Genomic DNA, 19,253 nt, shown 5'->3' with positions numbered 1-19,253 from the left:
AAATCCATTTCCACCCACAGAAAGGAACGGCTTTATCATCTAATTTAAAAAATAAGTTTCTCCCCTCTCCCCCCTCCCCCATGGTGATTTATTTTTCTCTATAGAAAAATGTTAATAGCTGGCCAGGAATCTAAATGTTAAATGCAAGGGGGGAAAAAAAAATAAATCTTTGGAAATGAAAATAAATGATCGATGTTTTTTATTTCCAAAAGATTTGCTGCTTCCCCGAAGACAGAGGATGTGGAAGGAGTTGAAACAAATGCTTTCAACACTGAGTTCCCTGGACGCAGCCCCTCGCTGTCACCTGGCGCTCCACCTATGCGTTCCTGGGTGCCAGTCAAGCTCAGGGAAGCCACAGAGCAGAGCAGGCGGCAGATACTCTTAGAGACGTGTGCCTGCCCTGGCCGGTTGGCTCAGTGGTAGAGCATCAGCCTGGCGTGCAGAAGTCCCGGATTCGATTCCCGGCCAGGGCACACAGGAGAAGCGCCCATCTGCTTCTCTGCCCCTCCCCCTCTCCTTCCTCTCTGTCTCTCTCTTCCCCTCCCGCAGCCAAGGCTCCATTGGAGCAAAGATGGCCCGGGCGCTGGGGATGGCTCCTTGGCCTCTGCCCCAGGCGCTAGAATGGCTCTGGTCACGGCAGAGCGACGCCCCGGAGGGGCAGAGCATCGCCCCCTGGTGGGCGTGCCGGGTGGATCCCGGTCGGGCGCATGTGAGAGTCTGTCTGACTGTCTATCCCCGTTTCCAGCTTCAGAAAAATACAAAAAAAAAAAAAGACGTGTGCCTCCGGGACAGAGAGGCACCCAGGCCGCAGAGGAAGGAGCCCCGGAGGAAACGGAGGGGAGGCTGGTCGCACAGAGGTGTGGGAATCTGAGCTGGGTACCGGCAGGTCAGTAGGGGTTGTCCAGCTGGTGGAAGAAGTGTGAAAACACACAGGTGGTGTGGGCAAAGCTGAACACCATGCACTGGAAGGGGAGACAACTGATGAGAATAGCCGAGGACAGATAACATGCCAAAGACACGCTCAAACCCAGTTTGGCGCCTAGATCTTCAAGTTGAGAAATTAGCCTCGGGAAGGGTCACCTTGCGCCGTTACAGAAATCGCTCTGGCTGCAGTGTGGAAGACGGACCAGAAGGGGGCGACCCTGAGCTGGGAGATCACTGAGCCAACTGCCACCCTAGTCCAAGCAAGAGATGACGAGAAGGGCCCGTTGGCAGGGTAGCGCTGGTGTGGGTGCAGCAAAGGGGCCGGTGCCAGGGACACCTGGCAGGTAGGATTGGCATCATGTTTTGACACAGAGAACATGGAAAGCTGTAGGCTAGCAGACAACTATATAATTCAAGCCAAGAAGAAAAGAGCCAAAACAAACAAACAAACAAACAAATAAATAAAAAGGACAGTAGGAGGATGGACAGGTTGAGAAGAAAAAGGCAAAGGGAACTGAGTAGAGAAGAGGCTGAATTAATGTCAGAAAGTCTCATGTTTGGAAGTGGTCTTCCCTGATAAATGATTTTATAGCCTTTCTTTACATACTTCTGTTGACGGGGAGCTCATTACCTGCAGAGCCATCCTATTCCACTGAATACCTTGAACTCCAATCTTTCTCTCTGGCTCCATATACACAACTTCCTCTGAGTGTTTACTTTCATTTGCTCAGCGATGCTTCCTGGAAAGCCCTCTGGTTTAGCCAGAAGGGCACAGCGCAGCCCTCCCACCCTACAGATGGGAGGAGGTCCTTCCCTAGAGCAGAGGCTGAGAGCCACAGGGCAGGAACTCAGAGCAGAGGGCATGTGTGGCTGCCCCCTCCCGCCCGCCCCGATGGCTGCCCGAGCCCCTCCCCCACTCCACCCCCCCATGGCTGCCCGAGTCCCTCCCCCACTCCACCCCCCCATGGCTGCCCGAGCCCTCCCCCACTCCACCCCCCCATGCCTGCCCGAGCCCCTCCCCCACTCCACCCCCCACGGCTGCCCGAGCCCCTCCCCCACTCCACCCCCCCATGGCTGTCCTCCCCCCTCCCCCTCCCCCACCCCCCCATGGCTGTCCTCCCCCCTCCCCCACTCCACCCCCCCATGCCTGCCCGAGCCCCCTTCCCCCTCCCCCCCCCCACCCCCATGAAGATCACCGTACCGTGCTGTTGCAGCCAGCGAAGCAGGCAGACAGGTAGGTGATGCCATCGGACCCGCACACAGGAGTGAAGGAGTCGGTTTGGCATTCACAGTTTTTATTGCAGGGCGAGTAGGGGTCCAGGGCCGAGCCTGCCGCTGAGCTGGAAGAGAAGGAAACGCGGAACCGGTCAGAGAAGGCCGGCTTCCGACAGGACCCCCCCCCTAGTGACACCCCTCCGCCCTCTGCTGGGATGAGTCACCCAGCGCCACCCCCTCCCTTCTCCTCCTTCACCCTTAACCTGCGGTCCTGCAAGACCCAGCTCAGAGTCACCTAACCTGCCATCCTGCAAGACCCAGCTCAGAGTCACCTAACCTGCCATCCTGCAAGACCCAGCTTAGAGTCACCTAACCTGCCATCCTGCAAGACCCGGCTCAGAGTCACCTAACCTGCCGTCCTGCAAGACCCAGCTCAGAGTCACCTAACCTGCCATCCTGCAAGACCCGGCTCAGAGTCACCTAACCTGCCGTCCTGCAAGACCCAGCTCAGAGTCACCTAACCTGCCATCCTGCAAGACCCAGCTCAGAGTCACCTAACCTGCCGTCCTGCAAGACCCGGCTCAGAGTCACCTAACCTGCCGTCCTGCAAGACCCGGCTCAGAGTCACCTAACCTGCCATCCTGCAAAACCCAGCTCAGAGTCACCTAACCTGCCATCCTGCAAGACCCAGCTCAGAGTCACCTAACCTGCCATCCTGCAAGACCCAGCTCAGAGTCACCTAACCTGCCATCCTGCAAGACCCAGCTCAGAGTCACCTAACCTGCCATCCTGCAAAACCCAGCTCAGAGTCACCTAACCTGCCATCCTGCAAGACCCAGCTCAGAGTCACCTAACCTGCCATCCTGCAAGACCCAGCTCAGAGTCACCTAACCTGCCATCCTGCAAGACCCAGCTCAGAGTCACCTAACCTGCCGTCCTGCAAGACCCAGCTCAGAGTCACCTAACCTGCCGTCCTGCAAGACCCAGCTCAGAGTCGCCACAGAGAGCCCTGCGGCCGCTCCCTGTGCCGTGGCGCCAGGCCGGGTGGGAGTCCCGCTTGCCCGGAGGAGAAAAGCCTCTGTCTATCGTTGGCACCAATGTGCCTTCTGGGATGGCAACCTCAGGGGCTCTGCTCAGGGCCACCTCCTCCATGCTGCCTCTCCTGATTACCACAGCCTGCACTGGACCAGCGACTCCGGCCTACACCGCTGGACACTCACGTTTCCCCTCCCTGGGTCAGTCCTGGCCTCTGTTCCAGTCCTCCCCAGCAGACATCAAGCCTTGCGATGCTTAACAAACGGCTATGCCTAGCCCGCTTTAATAATTACTGTCTGCTTGATTGATTCAACTTCCTGTGAAAAATAACACTAGCATATTTTAAATTTTCTTCTGCACCGCGAAAGGCACTGTTACCTAGAGCAAGCAAACTGCAAAGAGGAGGAGGCTTGTCGGGCTGTGAGGGGACAAAGTGTCCTTCCTCAGCCTCACTGTCCCCAGCTAAGCTCCTGGTGCTCGGAGCACTTCATAGCGGAGAATATGACGGTGACATCTGACAATTTACGCGTCAGCGCTATTCAAGGCACGGCAGGTGTTACCTGCCTTATTCTCAGTATAACCCCACGGAGTTTACAGAGAAGAAACTGAGGCACACCCAGGTTAAGCTGCCTGCCCAAAGGTGCACAACTTATACATGGCAGTGCAGGGACAGGAAGTCTACTGACTCGGGCATAGCTGGCAGTGCGCCTGGAGCCGGAGCTTTTCTTTGTCCTTTTCTACTGAACAGTCACTTTGTCACAGCAGGGCCTGGGGCTTTAAGCCGCCGTAAGTTTACCTCCTGAGAGCCGGCACTGGAAGGGGTGGGGGGTGCTTATCTACAAATACTGCCACTGGTGGCATGGGAGAACTGGAAGGCCGTGTTTGAGGGGGAGGGACTGTGCTGGGTGGAGACGGAAGAGGCCACGGTGTTGGCAGAGAAGGGGACGGAGGGGCCTATGGCGCCTTGGGCACCAGTGTGCATGAATTATGCACGGCTGTACAGACAGCTGCCTCTACCCGTCTTCTCCCGTTTTTCTTTCCTGCCCTGGAGGAGGAGCAGATAAGTCCAGCTCTACTGTATCTTCTGGCTCAACTGCAGGAGCAGGCCTGGTGGCCTGCCTGGAGGAGAGACTGGCATGGAGAGGAACTGGTATCCTGCAGTCTCGATGCTCTGGGCTGGAGTCTCAAGGAGGCTTCAGAGTCCCAGGTAGAAAAAGGCAGAGCTGTCTACACAGGGTTTATAAGGATAATAACTACATCACAAGGAAAGCGGTCCCATAAAAACAAAGTTCCTTCCCTTCCTCGCTCCCTTCTCTCTTTTTCCTCTGTACCCCTGACACGTATCAATTTCAACCCTGGGCAGAGCCTGTAATTACCACGTGAGTGATGACAGCTTCCGAGAACCCGAGTACCGTCCAAGTCTACTCTGTCTCGCATGAAACACTGAACTTTACAATTAAATTCATTATTATTTTCTATCTTCATATCATTCCTACAGTCAGAGGCCACAGTAGTCATCTGAGTCCTCTGGGGAATGATGTCCGGCCGTCTCCCCTGTCTCTCAGCCACCCTGGGAGAGAGCTGGTGAGGGACTGGAATGCCCTCTCCACCCAGGAGGGTCACACTGATCCTGTGACCTTGGGAGTGACGTGCAGAGGTGTCAGCCACTCTCGGCTCGTGGTCCCCAGGACAAAGCTGACTCCATGAACCAACCCGTGGGGACCGAGTCCTGGCTCGCTGGCAGACGGGGCAGGAGCGGACAGTCCCGGTACTCACGTGTTTCCATAGGGAACAGTAACCCCAGCCACGGGGCCCGTGTCGCAGCCCAGGAAGAGAAAGGAGACGTAGCAAGCCGTGGACACCAGGTTGACAAGCATGGCCATCCGGATGGCCCCCAGGGCCGACAGGCTGAGCTTCTTCACCAGGAGGCCACCCAGGAAGATGCCCAGACAGGCACAGGGGATGGCGGTCATCCCTGGAGAGAGGCAGAGGGGCGGGAGGTGAGCAGGGAGACAGGCCACCCGGGCAGACGGAGTCCTCCTGAAGGGCCGAGGGCCGGCCCCCCAGAGCCCCAAAGTCCCGGTGGGGCCCTCACTTCCGTCCTGGGGGAGCTCACAGAAAACGGGGGAGACACACATGGAACAACTCAGTCCTTAGAGTCTTGGTGCCTTCACCTGATTGTGCGAGGCGGGGTCCCCGCACGGAGACGCAGCTGGTGGGGTTCAGCCAGACGGCGGGGTCAGCCAGACGGCGGGGTCAGCCAGAAGGCGGGGCCAGCCAGAAGGCGGGGCCAGCCAGAAGGCGGGGTCAGACAGAGCGAGACACGCATGCGCATTTCAGGGAAGGAAGCACCAAGCAGCAGCGAATGCGCCCCTGCTCCGTGCACCTGACGTGTTGTGGGGATGGACTGACGCCCGTGGGGGGATTTCCATCCCCTCTTCTAATCAGGTAAGGAGTGCTTCACGGGAGGCTGTGTAACCACAGGCTCCACAACACGCCAGCCATGGAGACAGCGTTTAACTGGCTCCATGACTATTCCATTGCATCAAACAAATAATACAGTTTGTGGCTGTTGGTGTGTAATTGGCATAAAAACATTTTTTTCCCCCTCTCCTATAAACTGAGCTATCTGCAAGGCAGCAGGGCCTTAAACCTGTGGTTGCTGATTCTCAGAGGATCCTGGGGTTTCAGGAGGACCAGAGGGTCAGAGGGTCCCAGCCTCCTGTTTGGTTTGCTCTGGTCTGACCCCCTCCATCTAAAACTCGGCTTTAAATGACCGTGCGCATCATTTATCTGTGGGGCACGCTGTGCGTGGCCAAGTCCCCAGCCCGCCTCCTCCGTGCCAATCAACAGACCTCCAGGTCAGTCAACTATATCTACCAGCTGCTAAGTGCTAAGCGGATGCAAATTAATGTTAATAGTAGAGTAAGGAAAGGATAACCAGAGAGGCTGAGCTAGGTAAGAAAATAGCACAAGTTACATTTAAAAAATTTTTTTTCATCTTTGATGCTCTTGGAATACCTCGCTTGGTCCCCCTGCCCTGGGTATAGAAACGTCCTGGTGACCTAGCCCCTCGGCCCGTCTGTGCCCCCCCCCTCACATGACACCCTAACCACACCCAGTTCTCCCCTTTCTCTCCCTGAACGGGCACCCTGGCTTTGCGGTTCCCCTTCCTCTTCTTCTTCTTTTTTTTTTTTTTTGCATTTTTCCGAAGCTAGAAACGGAAAGGCAGTCAGACAGACTCCCGTATGCACCCGACTGAGATCCACCTGGCATGCCCACCAAGGGGCAATGCTCTGCCCATCCGGGGTGTTGCTCTGTTGCATCCAGAGCCATTCTAGCGCCTGAGGCAGAGGCCACAGAGCCATCCTCAGCGCCCGGGCCAACTTTGCTCCAATGGAGCCTTGGCTGCGGGAGAGGAAGAGAGAGACAGAGAGGAAGGAGAGGGGGAGGGGTAGAGAAGCAGATGGGTGCTTCTCCTGTGTGCCCTGGCCGGGAATCGAACCCAGGACTCCTGCATGCCAGGCCGACGCTCTACCACTGAGCCAACCAGCCAGGGCCTCCCCTTCCTCTTCTTGAACATTCTTGCCTCACGTCTTTACTTGGCTGGCTCCTCTGCTCTTCAGGGGACCCAGATCACCCCATCCAGAATGGTCCCTGTACCCCACACTGGGCTCCCCTACTCTCAGAAGCTGCCTGGTTTATTTAAAAAATTTTATTGACTGATTATAGAGAAAGGAATGGAGAGACAGAAAGACAGAAACATCGATCTGTTCCTGTATGTGCCCTGACTGGGGATCGAACCCACAACCTCTGTGTTTCAGGATGATGCTCTAACCGACCGACCCATTCGGCCAGGGTGCTGCCCTGCTCATTTTCGGTTTTCCTGTTTCCTGTATCTTTTCTCCCTACTGAGTGGCAGCTTCCTCGAGGACAGGGCCCCTCCCTAACCGTTCAGTCGACCATGTTCCCTGTGCCCAGTGTGGACAGCAAAAGGGCCGCAGACTGACCCTCATAAGCTCAGGGAGGCCTGCATGGTGGCCTTGCAGACTCAGAGACTGGGAGAGTGACCACACAGGAGGCCTGCACGGCGGCCTTGCAGACTCAGAGACTGGGAGAGTGACCACACAGGAGGCCTGCACGGCGGCCTTGCAGACTCAGAGACTGGGAGAGTGACCACACAGGAGGCCTGCACGGCGGCCTTGCAGACTCAGAGACTGGGAGAGTGACCACACAGGAGGCCTGCACGGCGGCCTTGCAGACTCAGAGACTGGGAGAGTGACCACACAGGAGGCCTGCACGGCGGCCTTGCAGACTCAGAGACTGGGAGAGTGACCACACAGGATGGTCTGAAATGAACACTTCCCAGCTACAGACAGGTCACGACATGTGGTCCTGTCCTGGGATGGTATCTTCCCTGATGAATTAACTACCTTCACTGAGCCCGTCTACTGCCTTTTCCCGTCTAGGATGACACACCTTTGGAATGTCAGGGTCATTTATGTTTTTTCAGGATCCTTCAATGTACAACCACTGCGCCAGAGCGGAGACCACAGTCCCCCCATTGTTGTCATGGTGCTAATCATTAACTGCTAACTACCCTGTACCCACCAATGTGAAAGAGGCGTGTCTGTCCATGTCACTCATTACCCAGTCCAGAGGAGGTGTGTCTATACATGTCAGTCATTACCCAGTCCAGAGGAGGCGTGTCTGTCCATGTCACTCATTACCCAGTCCAGAGGAGGCGTGTCTGTCCATGTCACTCATTACCCAGTCCAGAGGAGGCGTGTCTGTCCATGTCACTCATTACCCAGTCCAGAGAGCCCCGCTCCGCTTTCTCCCGCCTCCCCGATCTCTCAGCAGTGGGTACCGTGTAGCCCCTCCCGCCTTCCCCTTGGACTCTGATGTATAAAATAAGTGGTGAAACCGCTGTTTTCCAGAGCGTTTTCTCAATCCATGGAGATTTTGTTTCCTGGCAATTACTGTCAGTTTGGCTCAAGTAAACTTTCAAAATTCTTACAGGTTTGGGCATCTCTTACATTGACCTCGGCATGGTGCCCAGTACAGGGTGGGCCCTTGCAGATGACTCTGGGGATGGATGAGGTGGTGAGCAGACAGAATCTCTGTGAATGAACACTATGTTCCATCCGTGAACGAGAGAGAGAGAGAGAGAAAGAGGGGGAGAGAGAGAGAGAGAGAGAGAGAAAGAAAGAGGGAGGGAGGGAGAGAGAGAGAGAGAAAGAAAGAGGGAGAGAGAGAGAGAGAGAGAGAGAGAGAGAGAGAGAGAAAGAGGGAGGGAGAGAGAGAGAGAGAGACAGAACACAGGCTCACACTTTGTTTCATTTCCAAACAGACACAGTGGGAGGCTGCCTGGCGAGGATGGTAACTATGACAATGGAGGTCTGGGCACCTTCTCTGCAAGCCGTCCTCAATCCCGCCCCCCCCCCCCCCCCGCCCCGATGTGAGGCTTTAACATTCGGGCTGGTCTCAGAACCTTCCTGGAACTCTGTCCACATTGGTAACCTATGCAGATAGAGTCCTTTTATCCTCACACATAAATCAATGCATTCCGCCCCAGAATCATCGCGGTTGCTCTTTTCTGAATTCTGCCCCATTTGCTGATGACTTCCTGGGTGGCCCAGAGCCCCGCGCTGATGCTCAAACCTTGGTGTCTGTTCCCAGTGCCTATCTGTCCCCTAAAGGCCACTACCAGTCCCCCTTGCAGCCAGACCCCCGGAGTCCACGCTGCTGGGAGCGAAGCCAGGGGCAGGACACAGGGACCAAGGGACGGATGCATCCCAGGCTGCCTCTCGTACAGAGGCACCCGCCCAGGGTCCACCCGCCCGGAGCTCTAACAGACAGAGGGCACTGGGGAAGCAACAGCACAAGAAGTCAATACCCCTTTTTAGACCTTCTGCTCTGAAAACTATTGATCTGTTTGTCGACAGAAAACTGCGGAATCTGATCTTAAACTGAAGACAACCTCAACATCCAAGCAACTGTGCAAATGTAATCAAAATTTAAGGAACAGTGGCAAAATAAAATCAGGAAGTGAGCGATCAACTCCTCGGGCACGTTGGAAGGCGAAGCCGGAGCAACACTAGTTGCAATGAAGAAGTTACAACTTTAATTATAAAGAGATACAGTCGCCCTATCTCTGACAAGCAGACATTAGAGGACTGCCTGCGCCTTTTGCTAATCACTTTTAGAAGAAATACTTATAAAGTAGCGGATGGGAAAGAGTTACTAATAAGAAAGAAAAAAAAAAAAAGAAAGAAAAGGCTTGTTCTACCCAAGTGGCTCCCAGGGAGACATGCTATGATCTGGCCACATCATTGTGGTTGGATTTTAATTTTTTACGTCCTATAAAGTGCCAAAGCTTAAGGGAACAGCCGATGATTTTTGCATTTCTTAGCACCCCTGTCACCAGCTCAAATTGAGCTTAAAACATACCCAGCAGCCCAGGGGGCTTCCTTGAGCCCCACCCCCACGAGGAAGTTTCTCTCCAAGGGGAACCACCATTCTGGCCCCTATCACTTGAAATCACTTTCCCTCTTTTCAACTCAAGTATGTATTTGTGTGTGTGTGTGTGTGTGTGTGTGTGTGTCTGACGCCTTCCCACTGTCAAATTCAACCACACCGAGGCACGCATCAAAGTTCTTGCTTCTTCACATGGTGTGACAGTCCAGTGTGTGAACATTTTATAAATTATTTACCAGTCTACTGCTGACAGACATTTGGGCTGTTTCCAGGCTGGGGCTATTATGCACAAAGCTGCTCTGAATACTGTTGCATATGTGTCTATCAGTGAGTGGACCTAAATGCTCATTTCTGTTGGGAATGTGCCCAGGAGTTGGGATGGTTCGATCTGAGCATAAGCATATGCTTAGCTTTATGGAGTTTTCCAAATTGCGTGTACCGCTCTGCCAGGCTCCGGCCATGGAGGGGCACTCCAGGTGCTCCACAACCTCACCAGCACTTGGCAATGTCGGTCTGGAGGGTGCTGGCGGAGAGGCACCCGCCCTGCGGTCTCAGCATGCGCTTTCCTGATGCCTCAGGAGGGCCAGCTCTCCTGCATCTGTCCGCTGGTCGGGGTGTGAAGGAACAGGAAGTACTGCTAAAGGAGAAGCCCCTTCCTCCCAGCAGGTGTGTGACTCCCACTGAACAGAGAAGAGGAGTCCACGGCTGGGGCTCCCGGAAACACCCGGCCGACCTGGCAGGTCCCGTGGCCACCTCACGTGTCTCTCTCTCTGTGTGTCCCGGTCAGCCAAGCCCTCTGTCGGGCTGTCCACTCACAAGCCCTCTCCTCTCAGCAGATCACCTCTGTCTGCGCTTTCCCTCTGCTTGGAAACCTGCTTGATCGAGTCTTTCCTGCTGCAACAGAACTGCTCCCTAGCAACAGCACCAAGCTCCTCTCCCCTGACTCCGTAACCCCCACGGAGGGGCCTCCCTCCTCCCTCTGCTGCGAAGCACCGGGTGAGTGTCCTGAGGTCACTGCCCATTCCTTCCCTCTGGTGGACTGCTCTCCATACCATCGTGCAGGGCACCCTGCTACCACTCCACAGACACGTCCCTGACCCGGGTACAGGGCGCCCTGTACCACTCCACGGACACGTCCCTGACACAGGCTGAGGGTGCCCTGTACCACTCCACGGACACGTCCCTGACACAGGCTGAGGGTGCCCTGTACCACTCCACGGACACGTCCCTGACACAGGTACAGGGTGCCCTGGACCACTCCACGGACACGTCCCTGACACAGGCTGAGGGTGCCCTGTACCACTCCACGGACACGTCCCTGACACAGGCTGAGGGTGCCCTGTACCACTCCACGGACACGTCCCTGACACAGGTACAGGGCGCCCTGTGCCACTCCACGGACACATCCCTGACACAGGTACAGGGTGTCCAGTACCACTCCACGGACATGTCCCTGACTCAGGCTGAGGGTGCCCTGTGCCACTCCACGGACACGTCCCTGACACAGGCTGAGGGTGCCCTGTGCCACTCCACGGACACGTCCCTGACACAGGTACAGGGTGTCCAGTACCACTCCACGGACACGTCCCTGACACAGGTACAGGGTGCCCTGTGCCACTCCACGGACTCGTCCCTGACACAGGTACAGGGTGGCCTGTGCCACTCCACGGACACGTCCCTGACACAGGCTGAGGGTGCCCTGTGCCACTCCACGGACACGTCCCTGACACAGGTACAGGGTGGCCTGTGCCACTCCACGGACTCGTCCCTGACACAGGTACAGGGTGCCCTGTGCCACTCCACGGACACGTCCCTGACACAGGTACAGGGTGCCCTGTGCCACTCCACGGACACGTCCCTGACACAGGTACAGGGCGCCCTGTGCCACTCCACGGACACGTCCCTGACACAGGTACAGGGTGCCCTGTGCCACTCCACGGACACGTCCCTGACACAGGTACAGGGTGCCCTGTGCCACTCCACGGACACGTCCCTGACACAGGTACAGGGTGCCCTGTGCCACTCCACGGACACGTCCCTGACACAGGCTGAGGGTGCCCTGTGCCACTCCACGGACACGTCCCTGACACAGGTACAGGGTGGCCTGTGCCACTCCACGGACTCGTCCCTGACACAGGTACAGGGTGCCCTGTGCCACTCCACGGACACGTCCCTGACACAGGCTGAGGGTGCCCTGTGCCACTCCACGGACACGTCCCTGACACAGGCTGAGGGTGCCCTGTGCCACTCCACGGACACGTCCCTGACACAGGTACAGGGTGCCCTGTGCCACTCCACGGACACGTCCCTGACACAGGTACAGGGTGCCCTGTGCCACTCCACGGACACGTCCCTGACACAGGTACAGGGTGGCCTGTGCCACTCCACGGACTCGTCCCTGACACAGGTACAGGGTGCCCTGTGCCACTCCACGGACACGTCCCTGACACAGGCTGAGGGTGCCCTGTGCCACTCCACGGACACGTCCCTGACACAGGTACAGGGTGCCCTGTGCCACTCCACGGACACGTCCCTGACACAGGTACAGGGCGCCCTGTGCCACTCCACGGACATGTCCCTGACACAGGTACAGGGTGCCCTGTGCCACTCCACGGACACGTCCCTGACACAGGCTGAGGGTGCCCTGTGCCACTCCACGGACACGTCCCTGACACAGGTACAGGGTGCCCTGTGCCACTCCACGGACACATCCCTGACACAGGTACAGGGTGCCCTGTGCCACTCCACGGACACGTCCCTGACACAGGCTGAGGGTGCCCTGTGCCACTCCACGGACACATCCCTGACACAGGTACAGGGTGCCCTGTGCCACTCCACGGACACGTCCCTGACACAAGCTGAGGGCGCCCTGTGCCACTCCACGGACTCGTCCCTGACACAGGTACAGGGTGCCCTGTGCCACTCCACGGACATGTCCCCGACACAGGTGCAGGGTGCCCTGTACCACTCCACGGACACGTCCCCGACACAGGTACACGGTGCCCTGTACCACTCCACGGACTCGTCCCTGACACAGGCTGAGGGTGCCCTGTGCCACTCCACGGACACGTGCCTGACACAGGTCCAGGGTGCCCAGTACCACTCCACTAACATGTCCATGACTCAGGTACAGGGTGCCCTGTGCCACTCCACGGACTTGTCCCTGACTCAGGCTGAGGGTGCCCTGTGCCACTCCACGGACACGTCCCTGACACAGGTACAGGGTGCCCTGTGCCACTCCACGGACACGTCCCCGACACAGGTACACGGTGCCCTGTACCACTCCACGGACTCGTCCCTGACACAGGCTGAGGGTGCCCTGTGCCACTCCACGGACACGTGCCTGACACAGGTCCAGGGTGCCCAGTACCACTCCACTAACACGTCCATGACTCAGGTACAGGGTGCCCTGTGCCACTCCACGGACTCGTCCCTGACTCAGGCTGAGGGTGCCCTGTGCCACTCCACGGACACGTCCCTGACACAGGTACAGGGTGCCCTGTGCCACTCCACGGACACGTCCCTGACACAGGTACAGGGCGCCCTGTGCCACTCCACGGACACGTCCCTGACACAGGTACAGGGTGCCCTGTGCCACTCCACGGACACGTCCCTGACACAGGTACAGGGCGCCCTGTGCCACTCCACGGACACGTCCCTGACTCAGGCTGAGGGAGGCCTGGTGGTTGAAGCTGAGGGGGGCGCAGGAGCTCCCACTGCTTGTGCGCCCACCCTGCCGACCACTCTGTGCCCTGAGTCGTCTCCCCCCGGACTCCTGTGACGCAGGGGTTTCTCTTGAGTGCTGCTTCAACTTCTCTAGCTGCCTCTGTTTCCTCCCAGCTGGTGCTCACCCCTTCCTTCCCGAGGTAAGCCCCGCCCCATCCTCAGGACCACCTGCACACTGATGCAACCAGACCTCCGTCACCGACGCCAAACTGCTCGAGTTCTCCACTGAGCGCAGACACACCGCAGCACCGCACACTCGGCAGCGCTGAGTCGGACTCGTCATCTTTCTCTGCGACCTGCTTCTTCTCTGTTGTTTCCAGCCAGAAATCTCGGGCTTGCCCCTAATGCCTCCCTCCCTGTTACAACTGGGGGACCCATTTCCTCGCTCGCATCGGTAACACCGGTTCTCACGAGGGAAAGGTGGCTCTCGTTGGCATGGCCACTACAAATAACTGGGAGCCGATGCCTGTTGTCTACTGTGGGTAAGGATGGTGGGACCGTGAGCTTGAGGAAGGGGTGTCGCGATCCATTAGTCACGTCCTCCACAGGCACGTGGACGGAAAGGGAGCGTGCAACCTCCTAGTTCTGTACTCGCCGCCACGGGGTTCACGCTGCCCGGAAAACCCTTGCTTTTTACCAAAGCCCGCTGACCTCTCCAGGCCCGCCTCGATTTCCCTTTCCTTCACCACATCTGCCCCCCAGTTCCCCAGTTCACACCAGTCTCCCCACTCCCCGGCCTGTCCCAAGGCTGCCTGCACACGTTTGGTGTTTCAGGTCTTTGCTCTGAGGCACGTGGCACGATCACCGGAGGTGGGCTGGTCTTACCCCGACATACGTTCTGAAACCCGGCCGCGCGGGGACCACGTGCACGGGCCGCTGCTGCGGGGAGTGGCCTCCCGCATTCCCGTCGTGTTTGTTACAAGCGCGAAGGCCTCCCCTGCACCCTCCCCGGGGGACGGCCGCGCACACTCACCGAGCAGCTGGTTGGCAGAAGACGTGGTGAGGTTGAACTGCTGCTCCAGGTACTTCCCCAGGAAGGCGGCAAAGCCGGCTACCACCGCGATCTCCATGCAGGCGGCCAGGATGATGCAGGTGAACACGGGGTTGGAGAGCAGGTGCTTGGTGACCTTGGGGATCACTGCGGGGGAGAGAGAGAGAAGCAGAGCGCCAAGGTCACACACACTGTGCTCCCACGGCCCCTTCCTGTCACACGTCTGCCTGCCTGCCTCCGTGTCACCCGTCAAGAGCATCCGGAGTCACCCGGTCCTTCACCTGGAAGTCACCCGTCACCGGGAAAACTCTGGCTTCCAAATATATGCTGGTATTTCCCAGAGAAGCTGACAGCTACTAAAACAGGAGAGATGATAACATGCCTTTTACTGCATTTTCCTGGAAACACTAAAATATTTTATAAGCAATCACAACTTATTTCCATTCCCTCCCCCCTCCCCCCCAAAAAAAGGAGTCTGGGGTTTGTTTCTCAAAAAGGAAAATATAACTTAATTATATATTATAAATTAGAAATGTATAACTATGTGCTACCAACATATCTAAAAGTGTATATACATATATATACATCTGTGATTAATATTTATAACTGTATATATGTGTGTTAAAGAATATAGTTAATCTTCAGCAGTTTCCAGAAAGAAATGAAATTCTAGGGCCCTCCCTATATAGTTATAAAAATATTCAGTCCCTCCCTGTCGCTACATCACGGCCACCTCCCTGGACAAGGCCGCCCCCTCCCTTGGGGGAGAGCCCGAACAACCCGACCAGGGGGCCAGTTTTCATTCTGATCCAAGGTAACCATTCCTTCACAAGGTAGCCAATGGCATCAGCTCAAATCACATTCCTGCTCCAAACTCCACCCAGGACCAAACCCATGCCCAGTGTGAGGGCCCATGGTCTGGCCCTTGGCCCTCTGACCAGACCTCCTACCATGCCGCGCCCCTGCCGGTCCACGCCGCCAGCTGGGGCTGCTTCCCATGAGCACCCAGCCCTCTGCACCAGGGCTGCTCCCTCTCACGGCGACTCCGCCCCCCATGTCCGTGCTCTGCGCTTTTCCTCGTCTTCCGTGGACTTTGCTCACCCCCCACCTGCTCCAACCTAGCAGGAGCTGGGTACCAGCCCAGGGCTCAGGGCTCAGAGGGCAGCCGATGCAAAAGCGTGTTGTGGCTTGTGCCCTACCAGGCACCGCCAGGGCCGGGCGCGCGCCCCACCAGGCACCGCCGGGGCCGAGTGGCAGGGCTTGCCGACGTCATACACTTGAACCTCATTTTATTATACTCTTATTTTTCTTAAAGTATGTGGTTTCATAAACCACTAAGATTTCCTTTTACATTAGCACTTTGAAGAATGGGATCTTTGGTTTCTCTTTGCTCCTTGAAGAGTAACCACACTATTTGGATATTTCCAGCGACCAGCAGCATCCTTGGTGTGTGGTCTCTGACCCGCTCTCCTTCCCCTGCGGTGGCTGGTGGGTCCCACGTATGTGGGACGATTCCAGAACAACCCAAGCATTTCGGTGTCTACCCCACTATTTGAGTGTATGCTCACACACACACACACACACAAAGTTAACTGAAATATAACGAATAGAGCAAATGGGTCATCTCATGGCTCTCGTAGCTTAACACGCCGCCAGGTTAAAACAAGTCGTTTGAAAGTCATTCACAGAAAAGTCTTACGTGAAGAATGGTACTGGTGGTAAGCAGCCAGGGGAACACAGTGGAAAGGGGTGAGCCAGTGACTAGAGTCAGGGAACTCTGTCCTGCTGTAATCAAAATAATGTGGACTGTGTGGCACATGGCGCACCTGTTTCCACCTGTGTAAGAGGAAAGGATAAGACTCAGTCCCGGACAAAGCAAGTGCCAGGACACGTCTAGGAAGCAGCGATCCATGCCACGGTCGTACAGAACAAACAGGAGAGCCCGGAGTCTGACACCGCGTGGCCAGGTGATGAATTAGCCGGCTGTCCTAACGAAGAGACCTAATTACACAGGCTCAGTCTCATCTCCTAGGGGACAAAGCCTCTAAATGGCCCAACTAATTAGAATAAAATAACAATAGAGGACACGTACGTTTTTCGTAATGTTAACAGACACGCTCAATAAATCAGAACGATGGGACAATGGCAGAGACACCAAACTTAAAATTTATCATTCTCAGGGAAGGGGCTGAGTCTCAGAAAGGACACTATATGAAAGACGGGGGACTTAAGGGTCCTTTGATGCAGTCAGTGAAAGACTTCATGATTAGACGGGACTGAGTCAGATGAGACCCCATGCCACATCCCAGCTGAGCAACAACCACAACCACACAGCACCCAGGGCTGGCAGCCTCGGTGGTTGTTACATTGCTAAAACCGTAGAAATGCAGCTGCTGGATTAAATGAATGCCACTCCCACATACACACACACACACACAATTTTTAAAAGGCATGAATAAGAATAAAGATGGTGAGAAAACAACTTCAAATCTACGGTATTCCCTCATTTATACCTGCTTTCCTGCCAGCATACTGGCCTTGATGAGTGTGCTTGCTTATTTTTTACAGGGTTTCAAACATTTATGATAATCTGACTTTTTTAGTTTAGAAAATAGACATTTAGAAATGTCCTTTCGGCCCTGGTCGGTGGCTCAGTAGATAGAGCATCAGCCGGCATGTGGACATCTCAGGTTTGATTCCCAGTCAGGACACACAGGAGAAGTGACCATCTGCTTCTCTACCCCTCCACCCTCCCTTCTTTATCTCTTCCCCTTCCGCAGCCAGTGGTTCATTTCGTTCAAGCGTGGCCCCAGACACTGAGGATAACTCCATTGGAGTGCATCAGCCTCAGGCACTAAAAATAGCTCGGTTCTCGAGCATTGCCCCAGATGGGGTTGCTGGGTGGATCCTGGTCAGGGCACATGTGGAAGTCTGTCTCACTATTTCCTCTCCTCTCACCATAAAAAAAAATGTCCTTTCAAATAAATGTCTACAACACTTAAAATCTATGTTTCAATGTTGGGACATTTTCTTTTGTTATGTACACATTATCTTTTGAAGTTATTGTACAGATATTTAGAGGGATACTGATGGTGTAACGTTTAAAACTGCGGCTTAAGGAATACAGATGAATAAACTGGCTACGAACAGAGGGTGGTGAGGAAAGTGTCTTCATGCACAAAAACTCCTGGGACGTTAGGGCCCCATCATCACTAAGCAGTGCTGTGAGTACTTGCTATAGAGCGTGACACCTGATTACAGTGAAGTACACCTGTGACAAGGGGTGGGTTGGCTGCGTCACGGGACAGCATGCTTCAACACACTGTGGAGAGCAAGGTAAGGGTCACACTGGGTGACAACAGCACCTCCCTGTCATGAATGAATTTGAGTGCTGTGGCTGATGATGTTCTGACAGGTGATACCACCACTGCTCGATCCTGGCGCTCTCTTTTGAGACTAAGTTCTCTAAACGCTGGACACACCGCCAACAGTCAACAGGCAGGTTGGGACATTCCAGGGAAACCACCCTCTCCACTGTCGGCTCCCTGTCCTGTGCTGGGGTGCAGACTGGGCCTCATGAACTTGATGAAGGAACCACCATGGCCTCCCGTGCTCACAGATAACACTGCTGCTGAGCGGACACACACACCGCATGCGTCCTCCGATTCGGAACTCTGCTCTCCGGCTCCCGAGGATCCGAGTTTAATCACCAAGTCCGCTTGGGCCTCAGCAGTGCCTGTTCCTTTGTCGTCATGGCCACCACAACTTTTGGAGGCAGGGTGGAGAGGGCATCTCCAAACAAAGGCGACTCCAGTTAAAGGGACGTCTTCAGACTTTCGTAAGCATTTTAATTGTCCCAGAGATAGTTTTCCACTTTGGTGGGAAGGAGTCCTTGTCCAGATGGGAGCCTGCTCCGCTTTTGCCTTAATCTCTAGTGACTGATTTCGCCTGGAATTAGAAGTGAAGATCTTGGTGTCTGAGGCTCATTCAGCGGAAGGCCGCGCGAGGCCGCTGTGCACCTCACGTACACGAAGAACGTTCTTTTTTGCCTCTACCAACCCAGCTCGCCTCCAGAAAGGACGGCCTCCTCTCAGACTCAGCGACTTCCTCCCAGCTCTCCCCTCTCGTCCCAGAGTTTTAGTGCAATGATGTGTATAGCACTCTCAAAACAAGATCCCTTCTTTTAATACTTTTTTCTTATTTAGTAATTTTAGAGAGAAAGGAAGGGCATGAGAGAGACAGGAACATAGATCTTTTCCTGTGTGTGCCCTGAGTGTGGATCAAACTGACAACATCTGCATTTTGGGACGATGCTCTAACCAGCCGAGCTCTCTGGCCAGGACGGAAGATCTCTTCTCGTAAGTTCAGCCCCACCCTCCAAATCTCCAGTGTGAAGAGGGGTATTAACAGCTTGGTCCTAGGGCTAGCCCAGTGCTTCACACTTCTTCATTCAAATGGGTTGTTAAGTCCACAAAATTCTCGCCAGGACGGAAGATCTCGTAAGTTCAGCCCTACCCTCCAAATCTCCAGTGTGAAGAGGGGTATTAACAGCTTGGTCCTAGGGCTAGCCCAGTGTTTCACACTTCTTCATTCAAATGGGTGGTTAAGTCCACAAAATTCTCACTTCCTAAGGAGGCAGGAGCTAACGAGGTGGCCCAGACCTGGCACAGAGACTGGTGAGCCGGAGCCACACTGGGTCACTGGACACCCGCAGTTTCCCTGCACCACCCGCAGAAGTGGGGTGACGGGGTGAGAGGAAGGCTCACCAGGAACCTGCCATCTCTCCTCAAAACGGTGATATCGCCAGCAGGAAGGGACGAGGTTGGGAACGGTGGCTCTGCAGTGTTCTGCTGGTGATCGGAAGACATTCCTGGAGGACTGG

The 19,253-nt window shown here is 55.5% G+C and overlaps 1 protein-coding gene across 2 annotated transcripts in view; it reads right to left on the bottom strand.

Annotated features, from left to right (window-relative positions):
* The window catches only part of SLCO3A1 (solute carrier organic anion transporter family member 3A1), a 309,333-nt gene that overhangs the window by 28,352 nt on the left and 261,728 nt on the right, over nt 1-19,253 (bottom strand). For both annotated transcript variants that reach the window (XM_066354829.1, XM_066354830.1), the window contains exons 5-7: nt 14,354-14,518; nt 4,951-5,149; nt 2,126-2,264 (exon numbers count right to left, since the gene is read on the bottom strand). In XM_066354829.1, coding sequence (XP_066210926.1) covers nt 2,126-2,264; nt 4,951-5,149; nt 14,354-14,518 — 503 coding nt within the window. The remainder of the gene's footprint in view (nt 1-2,125; nt 2,265-4,950; nt 5,150-14,353; nt 14,519-19,253) is intronic.

The sequence above is a fragment of the Saccopteryx leptura genome, chromosome 13 (assembly GCF_036850995.1).
Source record: "Saccopteryx leptura isolate mSacLep1 chromosome 13, mSacLep1_pri_phased_curated, whole genome shotgun sequence".
In the NCBI taxonomy this organism is placed as follows: Eukaryota; Metazoa; Chordata; class Mammalia; order Chiroptera; family Emballonuridae; genus Saccopteryx; species Saccopteryx leptura.
The sequence above is the reverse complement of the archived record's forward strand: the minus strand, read 5'-3'. Positions and strand labels throughout refer to the sequence as shown.